The sequence below is a fragment of the Dysidea avara genome, chromosome 8, assembly GCF_963678975.1.
Source record: "Dysidea avara chromosome 8, odDysAvar1.4, whole genome shotgun sequence".
Taxonomy (NCBI): Eukaryota; Metazoa; Porifera; class Demospongiae; order Dictyoceratida; family Dysideidae; genus Dysidea; species Dysidea avara.
In genome coordinates this window covers 1,913,907-1,934,052 of record NC_089279.1, presented here as the reverse complement: position 1 = coordinate 1,934,052, position 20,146 = coordinate 1,913,907, and the positions used below count along the sequence as shown (strand labels likewise).

At 39.1% G+C, this 20,146-nt stretch overlaps 1 protein-coding gene and 1 long non-coding RNA gene across 2 annotated transcripts in view; one reads left to right on the top strand and one right to left on the bottom strand.

Annotated features, from left to right (window-relative positions):
* LOC136265259 (uncharacterized) overlaps positions 1 to 20,146 on the bottom strand; it is a 162,033-nt gene that overhangs the window by 28,629 nt on the left and 113,258 nt on the right. The window lies entirely within an intron of this gene.
* LOC136265249 (protein Skeletor, isoforms B/C-like) lies at positions 382 to 18,556 on the top strand. The gene is made up of 14 exons (XM_066060107.1): positions 382 to 503; positions 568 to 684; positions 6,194 to 6,272; positions 7,097 to 7,283; positions 7,527 to 7,629; positions 9,940 to 10,073; positions 10,854 to 10,977; positions 11,601 to 11,732; positions 12,008 to 12,190; positions 13,357 to 13,550; positions 13,607 to 13,658; positions 16,156 to 16,334; positions 18,356 to 18,433; positions 18,485 to 18,556. The coding sequence occupies exons 1-14, from the start codon at positions 449 to 451 to the stop codon at positions 18,554 to 18,556; spliced, it is 1,689 nt and encodes a 562-aa protein (XP_065916179.1). The 5' UTR covers positions 382 to 448.

Here is a 20,146-nt window from a genome sequence, read left to right as displayed (position 1 = left end):
CCAAATAAATTCTCTGTTTCCCGTCCACCGCCTGCATCTAGTTATTGTCAGCTCTAAATATTCCATTATTCCGTATTCTTTCATTATTTTCCGGTTATTGTTGCATACTGACAGGCCCATGTCAGCTCACGTATCAGCAGTGCTATAAAGTCAGCACAAACTCCACGTTTGTGCTATTTTTGCTACTTAAAAAGGAAGGAATAGGCTTAAGCATGCTTTTATGCAGCTTTTAATGGTTGTACCTGAATAATGGAAATGGATCGCCTACCCGCATGCAAATATGCTTGGAATTTATTTGGAGTGGTCTAATCTGTAGGTATATTTGGCGCATGCGCAGAATGCTGGCTCAAATACGGTTTCCGAAAGATTACAGGTACAAACACTAACCTTGTTGACGATTTGTATCTATGGTTTTACGACAGCAGCTGCTAGCGGTATCGAAGGCGGTATGCTTCTACTCGCACTGTTCGCTATAATCGTTCAGCTAGTCAGCTATTCTGAAGGTAATTGATACACTGGCGACCCCAGTCAATCCGAGTCAATCATAGTAGCGATGTTGTCCTACAGGTGAGGTACTGATAGGCAGTCTGCCTAACATCCAGCATGGAGTACAGGGGACGCTGTATGCAGTGGACGAGACTTCATTGTTGATCAGAAATTTTGAGTACGATGGCCAAGGACCTAGTAAGTCATTGTATTGTAATGTAATATTTTGTAGCTACGAGGTATTGCTACATGGGGAAATGCGCTACCAGGAAGGAGGAATTAAGGGCGAAGGAAACAAAGTGAATATACACCAATTGATGCCTTGTTTGTACGAGGCTGCATTATTAATTGGGGGGTTGCAGTGGGTTGGGCAGGAAAATTTGCGTTAACCAAATTTTGTGCGTCGTGTATAGTGTGTGGAGGTGCGTGTGTATAGATGTATACTCAGTACTGCAGTTTTCCAAGTTCTTGCAATGCAAAGTGTCATGCGCTTTAGGCATGCCTATATGTATACAACTCGACAACTACAGAACATTACAGGTGTAGTTACGTACATTTAAGAACTGCACTGAAATAATATTAGCAAGTCCCGTGAGTCAGTAGTCGTTGCTGAAAATTTGCTGTTGAACAACTGTGCATGCACATGCTTGTACATTGCATGACACTTTGCATTATAAGAACTTGGAAAAAACCGTGATTGTGTGTGCGTACGTACGTGCATTTGTGCATGTGTCATCTATGCATGATTGTGGTGTGACATCACTACTTGAGGTAGCACATTCAGTTCCACAAGAAGACAACAGGATGACTCAGTTAATCAACACTATCTACTGTTGTTTGTCATACACTAGGTGTCTACTGTCCCCTAGTTACAAGAATGTTCAGTGACAAGTTATTATACAATTTATTACTGACAGTGCAAGGATATTTTTTCCACAGAATATTTGCAGTGCACAGTCTATAGCTAGTAGGTCTGAGCCTTCATTTCTTGTTACATGAGCCAGCTTCCCAAACTGCAAGAACAACTGAGTTATGATCCTATAAAAGTATTCAAATACATCTAGTATAGAATACATTATATAGTTATACAACGGGCACAAGTGCTCTGCCTGATATAAACGCACTAGCCTGAGGGCCATTAGGCCCGAAGGCAAGTGCGTTTATACAGGCAGAGCACGAGTGCAAGCTGTATAACTGTTATGTACTACTCACCTAATAGGTGGGGAGAGTCTCACAAGGCAGGTGTAACACTTATAAAGGCCAGGTTTCTAACATCGATTGTGGGTAATCAAGCCGAATGTTGCGATGACGTCCCCTCTACAGTACTGCAGCCACCTGAGATATTGAAAGCTAGTACGCTATGGGTTATATCACTAACCTGCATTCGCTCTTCGACTCTCATCATGTAGTGCCCAGTATGCCAGCGTGATCACTCAATCGCCATAAAGACTAAGCGCCAGACTAATCGCCATAGTGATTCTCTCGAGCGAAAAAAAGCAGCTAAATAAACGGCTTAAGTAAACAAAATCTAACTACTAAACGATACTAGTCTAATTCTTACTATTCACACTGGCTAAACTCGAATCTGCTGGCATGACAAAACTGGTTACCACAATCGAAACATAAAGGTGAGTATTATTTAGAATACAATAGTTTTATTGAGTCATTGTAGAAGTAGACTACAGTTTAATCTGGACTAAGATGGCACCAGACTAGTGAGGTGTATAAGTACGTTTATATATATGTAGACTAGAGCTGTGGCCACCGCGTTGGCTTTTTCGATCGCCATTGGCTGCTTGGTAAACATTATACGTATTGGTGACGTTATGGCCCACAATCGACCTTTACATGTCAGGGTATAAAAGAATTCGAGTGATCTGTGAAGTGTCTTTCCACCTATTAGGTGAGGTGTCGTAGTGGTCTTCGCAACCGGCACTTGTGCTGCTGCACAAAACCGCAACCAGTGTAATATCTGTATATTGCACTGCGGTCGGTGCATAATGCACTCGTTGTGGTCTACAAAACCGCAACCAGTGCGTTATAAGTTATAATGCACTCACTGCGGTCTGCAGCAGTGCAATATACAAATCATGGCACTGGCGGTGCCTTTGAACTGCCCACGCAGAGTGGTACATGCAAATATGTTTACAACATAAAAACATGCGTACAAAACCATTGGGCATTGGGAGTGAACATGTGTTCACATCAACATCTTTGATGTGACTATTATATTTTGTGGGTGTGAACTGACTGTATAGGTGAACATGTGTTCACTCCCAATGATTTTGTACTGGAACAAGAATGTTTTCAATGTTATAAACATGTTTATGTGCCTGAATCATCCATACTAAACGTATGGGATATTTTAAAAGCCTCATAACTCGTTCTTGCCCGTATCAAAGCGGTTTTTTGATTAACAGTTCTGGGGTTTAAAGGGCTTCACAGCACTACTAAATGTTTGGGCAGCTAGCCTATGTAACAAGAGTTATTAACAAGAAACGAGGGCTCAGGTGAACATGAACAGACTATAGTTGGAATATTGTCAGAGGAAAGTTGACGATTATCAGTGCTTCTTTTGCTGCTCCACTTGATAAGGTCTTATAAGTTGCTGTGTAGATTGGATTTAACATTTTTATCATTCTTTAAATTTCCGTTTAAGATTTGTGAGGTTGCAACCCCCCCAGACTCTCACATCACAGCTACAACAGGTTTACAGGTGGACCCAAACTTTTGGAGGGGAGGTCAAATTTTGAGCTTGCGAAAAGATACATTAAACTACAGGGGTGTAGCCAAAGTTTTGGTAATGCTAGAGCCTACCCATGTCACTTAATACTGTAGCAGAGTGATACAGAGAAGGCATACCTTAGAAATGGAACTAGGAGTGATTACGGCACTTGATCACGGTATAATTAGACTGTTATACTAGAATCTTTCTAGTAAATACAAACCATCTGAAATTGAATGTGAGACTACTGATTTCAGCAGTTTATTGAAACAGCTACTATTACTAAAAAAATTGTCTGACTGCTGTATTAGGGTGACTGCTCTATTAGAGTAACTCAAGTTTGATGTTTATATCATCCAGCGATATTTTATCTTTCTGTATGTGAACATTTACTGTAGCTATACAAACATCACCAATACATATCATATGTATACTGTAGCTACCTCTAACATGCTAATTGAATAAAGTATATTTTAGTGCTGTATATAAGTACACAGCTTACATTCCTTTAACATGTACAGTTGATTGTAACTATCTACACACCAAAATCTGTCAAAATGTTTAAACCTTTCAGTATTCAGCATTTTCATGGAAACTTCATACTGTGTAGAACTGTTGTACAGGCTAGTTCAGCAGGAACATTACCAGAACTTAGGACCGGGCATCAACAATATGCACTAGATTTCCATGCACAGCATACTAAAGTGTGTGTGTGTGTGTGTGTGTGTGTGTGTGTGTGTGTGTGTGTGTGTGTGTGTGTGTGTGTGTGTGTGTGTGTGTGTGTGTGTGTGTGTGTGTGTGTGTGTGTGTGTGTGTGTGTGTGTGTGTGTGTGTGTGTGTGTGTGTGTGTGTGTGTGTGTGTGTGTGTGTGTGTGTGTGTGTGTGTGTGTGTGTGTGTGTGTGTGTGTGTGTGTGTGTGTGTGTGTGTGTGTGTGTGTGTGTGTGTGTGTGTGTGTGTGTGTGTGTGTGTGTGTGTGTGTGTGTGTGTGTGTGTGTGTGTGTGTGTGTGTGTGTGTGTGTGTGTGTGTGTGTGTGTGTGTGTGTGTGTGTGTGTGTGTGTGTGTGTGTGTGTGTGTGTGTGTGTGTGTGTGTGTGTGTGTGTGTGTGTGTGTGTGTGTGTGTGTGTGTGTGTGTGTGTGTGTGTGTGTGTGTGTGTGTGTGTGTGTGTGTGTGTGTGTGTGTGTGTGTGTGTGTGTGTGTGTGTGTGTGTGTGTGTGTGTGTGTGTGTGTGTGTGTGTGTGTGTGTGTGTGTGTGTGTGTGTGTGTGTGTGTGTGTGTGTGTGTGTGTGTGTGTGTGTGTGTGTGTGTGTGTGTGTGTGTGTGTGTGTGTGTGTGTGTGTGTGTGTGTGTGTGTGTGTGTGTGTGTGTGTGTGTGTGTGTGTGTGTGTGTGTGTGTGTGTGTGTGTGTGTGTGTGTGTGTGTGTGTGTGTGTGTGTGTGTGTGTGTGTGTGTGTGTGTGTGTGTGTGTGTGTGTGTGTGTGTGTGTGTGTGTGTGTGTGTGTGTGTGTGTGTGTGTGTGTGTGTGTGTGTGTGTGTGTGTGTGTGTGTGTGTGTGTGTGTGTGTGTGTGTGTGTGTGTGTGTGTGTGTGTGTGTGTGTGTGTGTGTGTGTGTGTGTGTGTGTGTGTGTGTGAAGACCCCCCTGATCCCTGATAATTCCACCCCTGACTGTTTATGTTGTGTCTCTGGTGATTACACAGCATGTAAAGAATTATGTGGCTCCTTTTAGTGCTTGCCTAGATTGTCTGGGGATCAAGTCACCACATGATCTAAAAATTTTCTACATCAACATTCAGGACTTTCTGGTGGGTCCCTTGTGGTATAGCGATTATCCACCAGTGTGTCCGTCAGGTGGCAGCAGTGGACTGTCAGAGATATCAATGCCTTTTCTTTCCTTCAGTTATGTCACTTATCTTTACTACAGTTAGAGACTGCTAGTCTGTGCTCACAAAAGCGATGAATGACTGGGCAGTGATCTGTTCACAAGAGCTTGCAAAAACCAGAGACAAGAATGGTTTTTGTACTGGGACAACATGTTCTGATGTTAAAACATGTGTGTGTGGCTTAGTAATTACATGTTGAAGCCTTATAATTAACTTGTTCTTGCTGCCATTAAAAACAGCTTGACATTGAAAGGACTTCACAGCACTATAAAGATGATGGAGCCTTATAATTGTCAGCTTCTTGTACAATGAACACAACGTTTATACTCATGTACATAATCTGTAACTTCTTGTAGGTGTTTATAGCTTTTCAAGGTGGTCTTAAGAGAAGTGTAAGTGTGGAAGTAATTTAAGTACTAATTGTCAGTTTCATGAGGGTGTTTGACACCCAGTCTCATGTACAAAACTTTTGTATAAAAAAGTTTGTGAGCTATTAGCTAAACATTTTGTTTTACTAATTCTAATAGTGAATGTTGTCACAATGAAATGTAAACCTGTGTATGTGTATAGTGCGTTATTGTTGTGTGTATGGGACATTGAAACACCAAACAGTTATGCGTGTTTGATGTTTGTGGTGGTGTTATACATGTGCTGCTAGAAGGGGGAGAAAGAACAATCATCTTTCTTGAGTTCTATATATTGTAACCAACTCTCCTGATTCTAAAAGGAAGTTCTGTGGATAGGTTTTGCTCTTAGCAGCTGGTCTGGCTCCATATTTCCACTGAAAGAGGAAATCCTCTTTATTATAACAAAAAGTTTTTTTTTGGTCCAAAGTGTCTGTTACAGAAAAGGACATTCCACTGCATTGTCCAACTGAGTTCAAAGTTTGACTGTTTTCTTGACAGGGAATGTTGACACAAACCCACACTTTAAACCTTGACAAAATTTTAAGACGTTTATCGTGTTGTGTCAAATTAAGTGTTAACAGATTCATAATGGTTAGTTTTGTCAACTTTTCTTCTGTAAAAATTTTCTGTTATACATTATTATGCTTGTATGTTGTTGCTGTCCTATAGCTAATGATCTTATCGTTCTGTGTAGCTGTGTATGTTTATGTCTACCGGAGAGGTGTGAGGGTTGACTCATCTGGTGGTGGAATTATTATCAATTGGAGTCATGGGTAAGACTATATGATGTGATTATTGTTATGTTATCAGTAGTTGCATAATCTTTGTCTGTGTGTGTGTCTATGTGTGTGTGTGTCTATGTGTGTGTAACAGATTCTACAATTCATGTCTTGAATGTATAGCGAAATTTAGATTGGCCATAAATAAAATGTCAGACATTTGAATGAAAAGTTTAGCAGGTCAAGCAGTACATACTACAAATGAGGGAAATTTCAAGAACTTGTGTAATTCTGTCCATGAGCAATTGAAATGTTTTTAAGGGTTCAGCTCAGTTTGTACATGCTATAGCTCATTAAAATTCAGTTTTGGTCCGAAGTGTTCATTACATGAGGTGTGTCCAGTGTGTCACCAGCTAGTGCCAGTGGAAAGTTGCTAACCTAAAATCCTGCCACACTCCTAAAGATAAACTCCATTATTGCTAGTTTAACATAGCAGTTGATTTATTGTTGAACTCACAACATTTAGGTACATCTCTTCTTGACAGGAGTACATGCCGCTTAATGGCATCCCTTACAACTGCTAACAGTCTTCTACAAGCCTGTCAATACTACATTGCCTGTCACAGTACTGTACTCTAGATATTGCTACATGTACCCTGGGGCAGGTCTGTTTGACAAAATTGCTGTAGTATAGTATTGTGGCAGTAGGTATAGAGAATTTAAAGACCAGTCATAGTCATGGAGTTTAGCACAGACCTGACACTGTTGCTGGTGACCATTGTTACTACCGGTTACTGCATTGGTTGGCTGACTTTCAGGCTTATGTTGTGAAAATGGGTGAAATCACTGATATGTCCTCTCTCCTTCATTCACCACAGGAGCTCAAATGGCAGGATCACCCAGAGGTACACAGGAAGTGACATCACTGTGTCATTAAGGAACCAACAAGGTGGCAATACTGGACTCACCATCAATGATATTGGTACTTTCACCATTTGGTGTCAACGATTCACAGTCTTCTTCAGTCGTATTGACATACCAACAGGATTGATGCTTGAATCTTCTGTAAGTGTCTTAGACTGGCCAGGGCATATGGGTGCATAAACATTTGCCTGCTATTTGAACTTTCACAACAACTCATACCTTTTATGCCATCATGCTAAGGCCATGCGATTTTCAACCCTTATGAAATATTTACTTTGCTTTGTAATACAAGTTACAGAATGTTAAATTTCCTGGAAAATTTGAACCTCCTTCAAAATGTTCCTCAGATGATGGTGTTCACTTAACATGTTCTGTTCCCTCTAGCTGTCATTCTGTGCTCAACTCTCTACAAATTTCCGAGTGTCATGGACGGTTGATGCTGACAGTAACACTGGAAGATTCAAGTTGTGTAGTTGTATTAATTCAGGTCAGTATGACTGTTACTATTAACAGTTTGTAGTGGAGAAGAGAGTTTGTCAATAGTTTATTGAAACATAAATCCTGGCTGCAACATGTACAGCTGTGCAGGCTAAGGGCAAACAAAAAGAGGATATTACTAGTTGCACAGTGCAACCTTCCAAATCAGGTCACTGGCTGGCTGATGAAATTGATAATCCCCAACTGTGTCATTTGTGTACAAAGTGACCTCAGTGGCCACCTGCGTATGAAGGTTAGAAAATTCTGGTTGAAAGGCTAGGGAGTGCAGGTCTTCTCACTATATCAGCTATAGATTGAAGTTGATACTTAAAGGGTGCTTAAATTGAAATTCATTATGTCCTTTGGTCAGTACACACCCACGTTTGCAAATTCATTTAATGGTAAAAGCAGTTGGCATACAAGAGTTAAACACTAAAAATAATGAAGCTTGTGTTAAATTTCATCACAGGTAAGCTTGCACCAAGGTGGTTTCTTCATGTTGGTTTGAAATACAAGTGTGGCGACTCTCTAAAAATTTTGTGTACAAACTTCCCATTGACTTCTTCAGATATTTTATGGCTGAAAAACACTGTAGCAGGTGTCATATCGCATTGACTCAAGTGAGGATGTGAAATACACTAATGAAAATAAAGAACAACCCAGAGGCTTTGTTGAGAGGAAAAATTGTTTGATTTTAACTTCATGGTAATCAGCACAGCTGTTAAATGCTTTAATGTGCCCATCCCACTTATGCTTTTGAGCAGTGCTCAAAACTCAAGCCTATTATACTCAAAGTTATGCTTCCAAAGTAAAATTTTTGCTCAAAGTTGACTGTTGTATTAGAGTATATCAGTTAGGGACCCGCCGATTATGCTCATAATTTTACCTATTATGCTATGCTGCACTGCTAAAAAAATTACCTATTATGCTTAAATTTATGCTCAATACTTACCCATTATGCTCAAATTATGCCCAATTATTTATGCCTCAGTTCTCATGCTCTGCTAATAATTTCCAATTTATGGATAAATAATAAGTGGCTGAAGCAAAAACTTACTTGTCAAAATGCATATCACAGAAAAGATCGATATACTCTAATAGAACAGTCAGCTATGTGATTGTTCTATTAGAGTTACTGATTGTTCTATTAGAGTATATCGATCTTTCTGTGATAGCTATTTTTATAAGCAAGAATTCATACTATTACACAAATATTCTACCTATTATGCTAGCATTATACTCAATGCTTTCAGACACCTATTATGCTCATAATTATGCCAGCATAACCGGCGGGTCCCTAATATCAGTACTAACTGACTGTTGTATTAGAGTGACTGCTCTATTAGAGTATTTCAATCTTTATTCTGTAAACAATACATCGGCAAAGAAACAGAAATGCAGTACTGTGTTTCACTTGTATGTACATTTTAATTATATTTTTAAAAAAATCATGTGACATATGATGCTTTTGGTTACCTGTTATGCTTTAAATGCCAACATAGTTGACTGAGGCCTAGATGTGAATAAGTTATGATAATTAAAATGTCAAGAAATAGACTATGTAGCGAAGATGCATTGAAAATTATGAATGCAATGGTTGTCACTTGTCACATTACAATGCCATTGAAGAGAATGTGTGTTCATCACTTTGACTCAGGTAAATGAACACAAACTATAGATACTCTCTTTTCTGCTATGTAACAATGAAACCACATCAAACTGGGCACCCTGAATTGTGGACACCTTGATAATCAGGACACCTCACTAATAAGAACACCTTGATAATCAGGACACTTGTCCATGGTCCCATTTGTATTAGTGTACACACATTTAGACTCTGTTTAGGCTGTTTTGGGTGGGTAATATATCTCATATACTCCACCTTGTTTTTTAATATACTCCATGCCTTCAGGCACAAAATAACATATGCTCAAAATCTAGATTTATCCAATCACTATGCGCAGTGATTTAATGAGCGCTGTTATTTTGTCATGTGAGGACGCATAGTTGCCATGGCGCTAGTATTATCACAAGAAAACCAGCTGCTTTTGCCGAGCCTACAGCAGAAACAGCCGTGGATGAGGTAAGTAACCTGACTGTAATGTGAAATAGAGTCTAAAGCAGTTTTTCGCTTGTACGCTACAGCCTAGGCCTTTGGGTTTATAAATTTCATAACTCCACATTGTGCCCGTATAACTATTATTTAGATCACTGAAATTAGGACACTTCACTAATAAGGACACATTAGCCTTCTTGTAGTAACAGATGTGGTTCCATCGTGTCCTGTGATGATCTGGTGACTATTAAGTGTTGTCAATAGACCAGTACATGGCATTTGGTATTAGTGGAGATGACACAAGGACATTTATGGTGGGAGCTGATGTGGTGGTGACTTGGGTAGGACAAGATGGAGTAGCCAATGCTGTAGATTACTACCTTAACGAAAGACAACAGGTATGTCATTGTGTTGTGTTCTGTGTTTGTGTAAGTGTGTGTGTAAAGACAGAGAGAGAGTGTGTGTGTGTGTGTGTGTGTGTGTACACAACAGGAATCAAAGCATGAATTAATTAACTGAACAATGTGCTATTAAAGTATTTGTTGTACTATTAATGTAGTTCTGTATACAAATCAGTGGGCTTCAGTTATTTGAACAAGTTCACTTATCTTAGCACTTTTGTAACTGTACTAACACATGGTACAGGTATTAACAGATAATGGAGGTCCCATTGTGTTGTCGTGTTCATGTGATGTATTGTATGAAATCAGCAGTTCAGATGGTGGTGCTACATTTAATGGCATGCACTGTGGTCTTTAGTCTTTTAGAACATTTCTAATCAGTGTGTTATGTTGTGTAATCACACATGACATATAGCAGAATTTTACTATAAAACAAGGTTTTCCTCTTGAGAGGTGATAATGTTTAGAACCAGACCTGTTGGGACCAAAATCTATGTCCTTATATGGAAGTGTTTCTGTTGTGTCTTTATTTGGAGAGTTTGTAATAGAGGTCCTATTCTATGCCTGAAACATTTGTGTGAGTGCAAATTATGTGATTGACTAAAGCAAACTTTAATAAGGGTAGCTTCTCTGTTACAATGGAACATAGGAAATTAAACTATTGTGAGGTCATGAAAAACACTATAGTTTGTATTACATTCCCAGGTTTGTGTTAGCTTAATTTGCTATTGAATTGTGTCTGTGTAGTGCATTGTTGTCACTTCATGTGTGTTACAGTGTCGTGGTAATGTTGGGGTGTGTCCAGACACAATGGTTTCAGGTAGACAGGATATTGTGAATGTCACTGGATCAGTGAGTAGTGGACAAACCTGTGTGCAGTATAGTAGACTACTGAACACCAGTAAGTGTGTGTGTGTATGTAGTGTGTGTGTGTGTGTGTGTGTGTGTGTGTGTGTGTGTGTGTGTGTGTGTGTGTGTGTAGTATGTGTGTGTATGTGTGTGCGTGTGTATTTATGACATGTGTGTATAGAGTAGTGTATTTGGAAGTAAAACACTAGTTCTTGCTCAACCACACTAGGTTTTCCATACAGGTTAATACTATTGGTTTTTTTAATAGTGCAATTTCACTAAATTATGTATGGTATGTACCACCCAAATGCAATGTCATCGCACGAGAGTGCAAGCAATTTAAAACTTGCTAATTAAAGGACGTGGGACCCATTTCGCTTGCGAGTATTTATCCCATTTTATTTGCAATGAATACTTACAAGCGAGATGGGTGTTACAACTTTTGATTAGCAAGTTTTTTAATCGCTCACACTCTGACATTGAGTGGTACTGTATCTTGACCATGGATCTCTTTCGAATTTTAGGATGAATGTCAAACACAGTGCAATGACTTTCAACACTATATCTTAAAATTTGCTTTCCCTTAATGTCCTGCCTTCAGTCCTGCATTGGGATATCATGTGTGTGGTGTGTACATGTACAATAAGCTGTTATAGTATTGTAATGCTACAACAGGTGACACAGTCAGTGACAGACCAATACTAGCTAACCAGTCACAGTTTATTGTATGGGCCATTGGACCAGTTGCTAATGAAGAAGGACTAGGGAACCTTGCCTTGTTTCACACGGAATACCCTCAAAATGGAGGTGAGTGTGTAGCCTACCCCATCACATAAACACAACACATACACATGCAGCATAATTTTTGCTATTTAACTTGCATGACTTGTCATTTTTACCAGCTGTTCATATAATAGATGTGCAAATTTTATGGCTGGATTTTTGTGGAGATATTTTGCACCTATCACTTCTGCTAACTAGCTATTGTAATAAAGTTATCCAAACTATATCTTGAGAACTGTTCCACTAGCTTTCAAAGTATTACTCTTTTTTTATTTTTTCTTTATCCTCTCATCATCTAGCTGACTACCAGATCAACTTCAGTTCAGCTCCTACTGGTGATATGGTGTGTAGTGGGTCCCTACAATGTGTCACGGAGGATATTTGTGGCTGGACTGGCCAGACAATCACTGCAATGGAAGCTACAACATTCAGAGTCAGGATTGGTCCATCTGGTGGCCTGAGGGGATATGAGCATATAACTGGTGAGGTTAACTGGAGTGGCTGTCTGTCCGACAATTTGTACCAGTGTTAGAACAAGGCCAAACTGGAAACTTCTCATGTGCTAGTAGTTTAGTTTTTCCCAAGTAAAGTGGTGTTGCTTGTTACAGAGTAGAGTCCATTATCTTGAATGCTAGTCTGTTTAACTGAAAAGTATGACATTCATTCATGTATGCCAGGTCTCTGTTGAATTACTCTAATAGAACATACACCAGTTGACAAACTACTCTAATAGAACAGTCTTTTGGACAGTTAATTAATTGGTACTCACATGATCAACCATCCATTATCAGTAGGATCAGCTCCATTATAGCCACACACCTGTGTACCACCAGATTGATTACAAATGCGTTCAGATTTGGGTGGATAACCAAAGCTTGGTTTGGTTATTCTATAGTGGTTAGCTAAATATTCTAATAGAACGGTCACTTTGTGTTGAAGTAATTGGGACAGCTGTTGAAGTTGTTTCCTTAAGCTAGTGATACAGTTATGTCTGAAGTCTTGTGTGCCGCTTGAATAACCATTGATTTATTTCCCGGGTTCCATTATAAACTGCCTTAACACGCACTTATTCTAATACACTTGTTCACAAAAAAATACACTATCAGTCACTTTGGATAATAGGCATTTGGATCACAGAGTATTTACAGGTAATTCACTACCTACAACATTAGAGGCAAGCTGAAAGTGGAGTTGAGGATACAAAGTACCCATGGGCTTTGGTCACTATAAGATACATCACCGTACTTCATGTTGGGTAGTATAAGAGTGTTAGAGTAGAGGCTGCCCAAAATTTATGTTGGTAGTAGAAGCATGCTAATTCTAGTGGGGTCTGGGGGCATGCCCCCCCCCAGGAAAACTATGAAAATTAGAGATTGAATTTTTAGTGTAATACATGCTTGACTACTGTATTAGTGTGATTGCTCTATTGGAATATCTCGATCGTGATTGACCGGTTTCTGGAAACTTTGCAGGAGTTCACGTCACAATGATGCTTTGAATTCAGGGTGCTCAATATGTAAAAAGGTTGGGGTGCTGGAGCATCCCCTCTTCTGCCACATATGGGTAGGTAGACTCTATATTATCTTCCCTCAATGCCTGGGCCAGTCCCATTACCTTTTATAATTGAGCACTACAATATTTTGTACAGGATTATCAGGCTGGGGTATAGCTCTGTACATTGACAACAAGTTAGCACCTGTGTTGAGGTTGAGACGTAATGTAACGTACACCTTCATCGTCGAGGCTGGTAACAACGCGACTGATCCACCCAACTACCATCCCTTCTATATCACTAACTCTGTTGATGGTGGAATAATGATGAACAGTGCACAACAAAGAGCTGTGAGTCAGCTGTGTGATCAGCTTTCTCAAATAATTGTGGATTTGTTTGTTACAAGAATGAGGTGGTCTATGCTGGTTATAATGTGGACACCAACACTCCCCTAGCTGGTAAGTGATTAGTCTAATGATGATGTCATATTTTATCACTTGATATTAATTGTTAATAGAAAGTAGAGTGTCCCACAATGTTTGTTATGGTATGCATATAATAAGATGTTGGTGAAGCACTAAAAATACGATGTTCGTTACTACTATTACCTCCAAAACTCACTGCAGACATACTCTCTGCGGTGAGGAATGTGTATACTACTTGTCTTCAAACAAAGTTATACAATAACACTAGTTCATTGATGACTTAGTCTCGCTCAACTACTGGTACATTTATTAAATTACGTTATTGTTCTCATGTTATATAATATATTGGATGGTCAATCATCCAAATTGGTTTGGAGGTTTACATAGGATTGAAAACTATGGTTAATTACTCTAATACAACATACATCTGTTGATAAATACTCTAATAGAACAATCATATTTGTGTTTGAATTGACATTCCAATAATCAACTCTCCGTTATATACAGTTGTACACTCTTTTTTCCATGTATGTCCATTTACATAGTTTCTTACTGCTTACTTGTCTGCTACTAGAGCCGAGAAGTGATCCCTGGCTTTCTTGCCCGTTTGATTGGTCAATGTACCATTGGTGATTGAGGAGAAGGCTAAGAGAGTTGCATTCTGAGTCATGCAAAACTGTTCGGCTCATTCATCTAGCTAATAAAATCCACTCAAAAACAGCCAAGCTGTAAAAAAAGAGTGCAGCCCTCAAAAGTCTGGGTGAAAAAAGTTGTGAAATCAAAGGTGGCGCCAAGAAATGGCTGCAATGATGTTAATGCTAATAAATTTTAACAGTGCACATAGCCATTATTAAGTTTTTTTAGCATCAACATCATTGCAGCCATTTCTTGGCCGCCACCTTTGATTTCACAACTTTTTTCACCCAGGCTTTTGAGGGCCGTCTTTTTTTACAGCTTGGCTATTTTTGAGTGGATTTCACTTCTTTTTGTATTTTCAAAAACCAAATCCTGCACCTTTTTACTGGGATATGATTTCCAGGCTGTTATATCACAAGTTTTGCTAGCATATAGCACTTATTATGATGATTATGATGATGATGACTGGCACGAGTTGGTCATACTAGTCTGCTCGCAGACCTCCTGGGGGCGAAACCAAGTTATTACTACAAATATACCACTGATCGATACGAAAATGGCTCTGATTTGATGAAATAGCTACTAGAATGAGCCTCAAAGTGTTGCAACAATAGTATGGTGCTAATGCTCTAATAGAGCACACGTTTTTGCTTTCGCTGAAATCATCTAATAGAACACACATAGAGTGTTCTAGAACAATCTAGAGATTTTCTATTGGTAGATCAGTTTTACTTATTAAGCTACAAATTTCATTTATAAGGTAGAAATTAAGTGAAGTGATCAGCCAATATAACAGTGGTTCAGTGGTTAAGGATGCATGCAGGCATTAGGTCCTTGGTTCGAACTGTGGTCATGATCAGTTCATTTTTTCCCGACATTTTTATGCACCTTTCTTGCCTCCCAGTGACTGCTCTATTAGAGTATCTCGATCCCACGATTTTACACTTGCTTGGTTTTTGCTTTATAACTTTGTAGCTGTAAGTCTGTTGCTGTTCTAGCCACCAAAAGGCACTCCTACGATGATCAGCCTGTGTACACATGAATTTTCAAGCTATTCCTCTACTCGGTTTACCCTGTTGCTGTAACAAAAGTTTCATCTTTTTATGTGAATAAATGCTCATAACTCCTTGGATATATATCAGATTAATAGCAAACTTGGTACGCGAATGTACCTTTACACGCTCTTTACATGTGCCAAATACTGATAAAATGAAGTTACAAAGTTGTGTTTTATAACAATTTTTGCAAAGTGTGCGAAAAGAAACCGAAGCCCCCGTAGTGCCCCTACAGCAAAGAAAAAAAACAAAGAAATTAAAACAGAACTTTTGGCCACTCATATCTCAGAAATGGCCAGGGAGATTTCCTTCAAATTTGGTATGTGGCGTGGCCTATCTGGCAGGCACCTCTGTAGTGAAACTAGTTCCAATTGGATCAGGGATCATGGAGCTACAAAGGTGTGAAAATTGCATTTTTTTTCTTCCTGTAAATATACTCACGGTGTGGCGCGCCGGCTTCTTGGGCCGCATGACACACTACCATGTGTCTTGATATCTCCCTGCCTGTGTTGCTATTTAAGCATTAGTGGTAATACAGTGGACCCTCGGTTATCTAAACCTCAATGTGTCTCAGGAAATGGAAGAAAGCATTTGGATAAGTGAATTGTTCAAATAACTGCATGAAGCCCATACATTTATATACACAGAAAAATAGAACAATACCTTTACTCAGAATACTCTAATAGAACAGTCATTTCCAATTTTAGATAAACAAGGGTTGGATAACTTAGGATCTTAAGTTTATGTGCCATGCTAGAGAACACAGTCAGGCTTGACTACTTTACAGGGACAACCAATGTATAGTGTGTTTTAACAAATGATTGTGTACACTCTATCAGCTGGTAGACACTGTCAACATGTGGAGTCCTCATCATCTGGTGGTGTGGCTACTAGTTGTAGCAGTAATTTGGAGGATTATCTGAACACTTTGAATGTGTCTTGTGAGGGAGATGAGAGTGAAACAGGCACATTAACATGGACCCCAGATGATAACACTCCTGATCTAGTCTATTATCAGGTAAAACTGGTTAAACCTGTTTCATGCATACATACATGCATCCTATCCAGCTTATCTACTGCTAATAATCAGTGTTACACACTTCTATGTATGTAATGTGCTGTTTAAATGTTGTAAATTTACGGATGCTGACCACTGTCTTAAGAATCAGACGTAATTCACACAAAACTTGCTTTCTTGTGATTTTTTTCTATAATGATTCAAACAGACAATGTCTCATGCATCCATTGGACCAGCCCAAAGTAATACGATCAAAATTGTGATGAAAAACAACATAGGACATGTCAGGCCAGGATAGATGTGTGCTCTACTATGTCATGAAGTGGGCACCATTATCACTGATAGAAATTATTGTTATAATCAGTGCCTGCTATGGCCAATGATTGAACACTGAGTTGGGTAGCATAACAACTTGAACTATCTTTATATATTTTGGGTGCATAACTTACGTGTCACTGTACGACTTTAGGTCAATTTTTGATACTTTAAAAATGCTTCATACTATACAATCAGCAATTCTTTCTCTCAGATTATACAATGCAGTAGTACCCAAGGCACTAATCATATGCAGCACAAAGTGTGAATGACGTCAATAGGTATGAGGTAGGCCTTGCACATGTCCTTTTCCTCACTTTATGTAAAACAAGCAATTGTGATTAATAAGAACTTTATACATAACCAGAGGGGATTATAAATGGTTGGTCAATGGACATTTACCGAGCGCACAAGGCATTTGTCCTAGCAAACAAATTTAAGTCTATTGTCCGATCATGTGACAACTTACCTCACACTCCTATTATACAGCAGTTATAAACCAACCTAGCTACAGCAGTAGCAATAATATACTGAAGCAGGAATGGAAAGTGGGACAGAAATGACCAATAGAAAATGAATAATAATTATCTAACTAAATGTCACCAAAATATCCTTCTTTGCACTGTTTGAATTGTAGTGTTGCTGGATTATTCCACAAAACGATAACCAAATACTCTAATAGAGCAGTCAAACAATTTTATTGCCATGATTTGCTAGCCAGTACTAAACTAATGCTGTAATTTTCAAAACAGACTTAACTAACTACTTCGACAAAGATAAAAGGTTTACAAAGCATACAAGACAGTGACTCAGCTGCAGAGCTTTGGAATACTCACCCACAGCCTTAGGATGACTGAGAAGTTACATGTTGTTCAGGGTTATTTGACGGGCTGGCACAATCACATTGCAGGGCTAGCTAGGCTGTATGCCTATATCTGGATTGCTTCCAGTAATCATCTAATCATTGCTTTGTTTTTCTAGTTGGTTGCATGGTTGTCATATTATGCTGTATGTTGTATACAAGCAATAATCAGAAGTCTATTAGTCTGTATGTTTGTACATTATTTCATTTGTGTTAGCAACTATTATTTGGAAGGGACAATTTAATTATGGTGTATGCTCTATACCAGTGTCTTCACTTCTCTCAGTCCTCTACTCATGTGCTACTTCAGCTTGTACACCTGTTTGAAGTAAAAAGCATCAATGCATTTTAATGTAACAAGTTTAAGGAAAAATTAGAAATTTTAAGTTCGATTAGGGATCATAGAAAAAAAAGTAAGGCAACAAGGGAGGTCGCCTACACCTGCAGATACACTAGCGAACATTTAATCCCTAATCCAGTCTAGACCAAGACTGAATTAGGGATTAAATGTTCACTAGTATATCTGCAGGTGTAGGCGACCTCCCTTGTTTCCTTAATTATTTTCTTTGATCCCTAATCGAATTTAATTTTTCCTTAAACTTGTTTGCTTACTTTTTTTGTAGCATTATTATGACTGGTGAACCCACGTATACTGCATCAAAAGAAAGGATGGCACCTGAATTAATGTTTTCGTCTGTTAGGACAAGTGTTCTTGCAGCTTTTAAGAGTTATAAACCCCTCTGTACATAACACATCAATATGTTCCCACATATCCTTGTCACTGACATTTTGCATGGGAATGCTGTGTGTGACTTGTAAACACTGTGATATCATTGTATTGCAGTGTGCTTTCCATTTCCACCTGGGATGGAAGATCGAGTTTGACTCATCATCTGGTTCAGGGTCAGCAAGGGTTGAGACAGTAAGTTCAAAATCTTCATAATATTATCTCTTAATATTGCACACCACACAGGTCACTACTCCACTGTTAGTACTGATAACCATATTAGCTGGTCTAGTTGCCACTTATGAACTGTATCATTAACTTACCGAGACTGTTAATAAACGTTTGTGTCCTTTAACATGCATTATTACATTCCTTAATTTGTTGCCTGTATACTGTACATGTATTGCCATGGATGATGAATTACAGTCAAAGCCTTACACATTCTTGTAAAGATCCTCAGATGCATTCATCATAAATTATGTAACCGGATTTGCAAAAAGGGGTCTTCCACACACATCCAATTCTGTAAACTTGGGAGACCATAGCTTAGTGTTCAAATAACATATTAACCTGAATTTTTCACCATCTATTAAGCTATGTTGGTGTTCACATATCAAGTCAATAGTTCTTTCCAATCTGCAGTTATGAATTGTCAACATTGGCAATTTGGATGTGTGTGTGCGTGCGTGCGTGTGTGTGGGTGTGTGTGTGTGGAAGATCCCTTTCCACAAATCTGGTCACATATATAAACCATTATGTATGTGTTAGCCTAGAGTCAAAAATCAGTGTGTCCACTATTCAAATGCAGCAACTATTAAAGGTGTGACATTTAGCCAAGGAAATATGGTTGAGTTATTTTGTAGTGTATGGCTATCTCTCACATGCACAATGGTATAGTATTGGGACTACATGAAATAGGAAGTATGTACATACCAACGTTGAAACAGGGTCACTACTGCTGACCCGGATGTGACCCGGATTAATTAAAGCCGAGACGTGTTTCGGCTAGTCTCGGGTGAGCGAACCAGTCTACATTTTGAGCGTTCGATTCGTGTTGTAACTTCAGCCTAGCTGTAGGTTGAAGACCAAAAAAAAAAAAAAAAAAAAAAAGGTCTTCACCTACTGACAATAGCTACCCCTCACCATAGATACCCTCAGTTTCGTGCTACATACTGCACTTACTAACAAATAGGCGTGGCTGAGCATATGTTGGTAATGCGATAAGTGGGCGTGGCTCATGAAAGAGCTACGCGATAGCGTTTATAAGTTCCACGTCGTCAAACGAACAATTTCGTTTCTCACGTGATCCAATCCGGGTCAGACCCGGATAAATTGTAAACCGTGTCAGACCCGGATGGCCCGGAGAAAATGTGACCCGGATGACCCGACCCGGTTTCAACGCTGGTACATACTATGTAGCGTATCACAGCAAACATTGCAGGTATAATATAAGCATAGCTAACTACTGGGGATTCTGAAAAGCATAAGGAGTGAAATAGTATAAGAAATCTCTGAAAGCACGGGGGGGGGGGGGGGGGGGGGGGGAGCAATGCCCCCTTTTAGGATTTTTTATAGTTTTGCTCATTGAACATAGCTAGGTACCTTAGACATAATTCAAACATTTTTGATACAGTTTATGACTGTATAATGTAATAAATCTGTCTCTAGCAAATTGTTACCCTTATAGGTATAGCACAAGGGTAACTAGGTGGGTTAGCATTCTCTACATCAGAAATCGAGGTACTATAATAGAATAGTCATTTACTTTATATAACAGTCAAGAGTATCAACAAATTTCAGTCAAAATTGCTACCAAATTCAATCTCAGAACATTGAATTTTCAAAATTTCCTTGGGGAGGGGGGACATTCCCCACACACACCCTTGAAAATTCATACTTTACATTTTG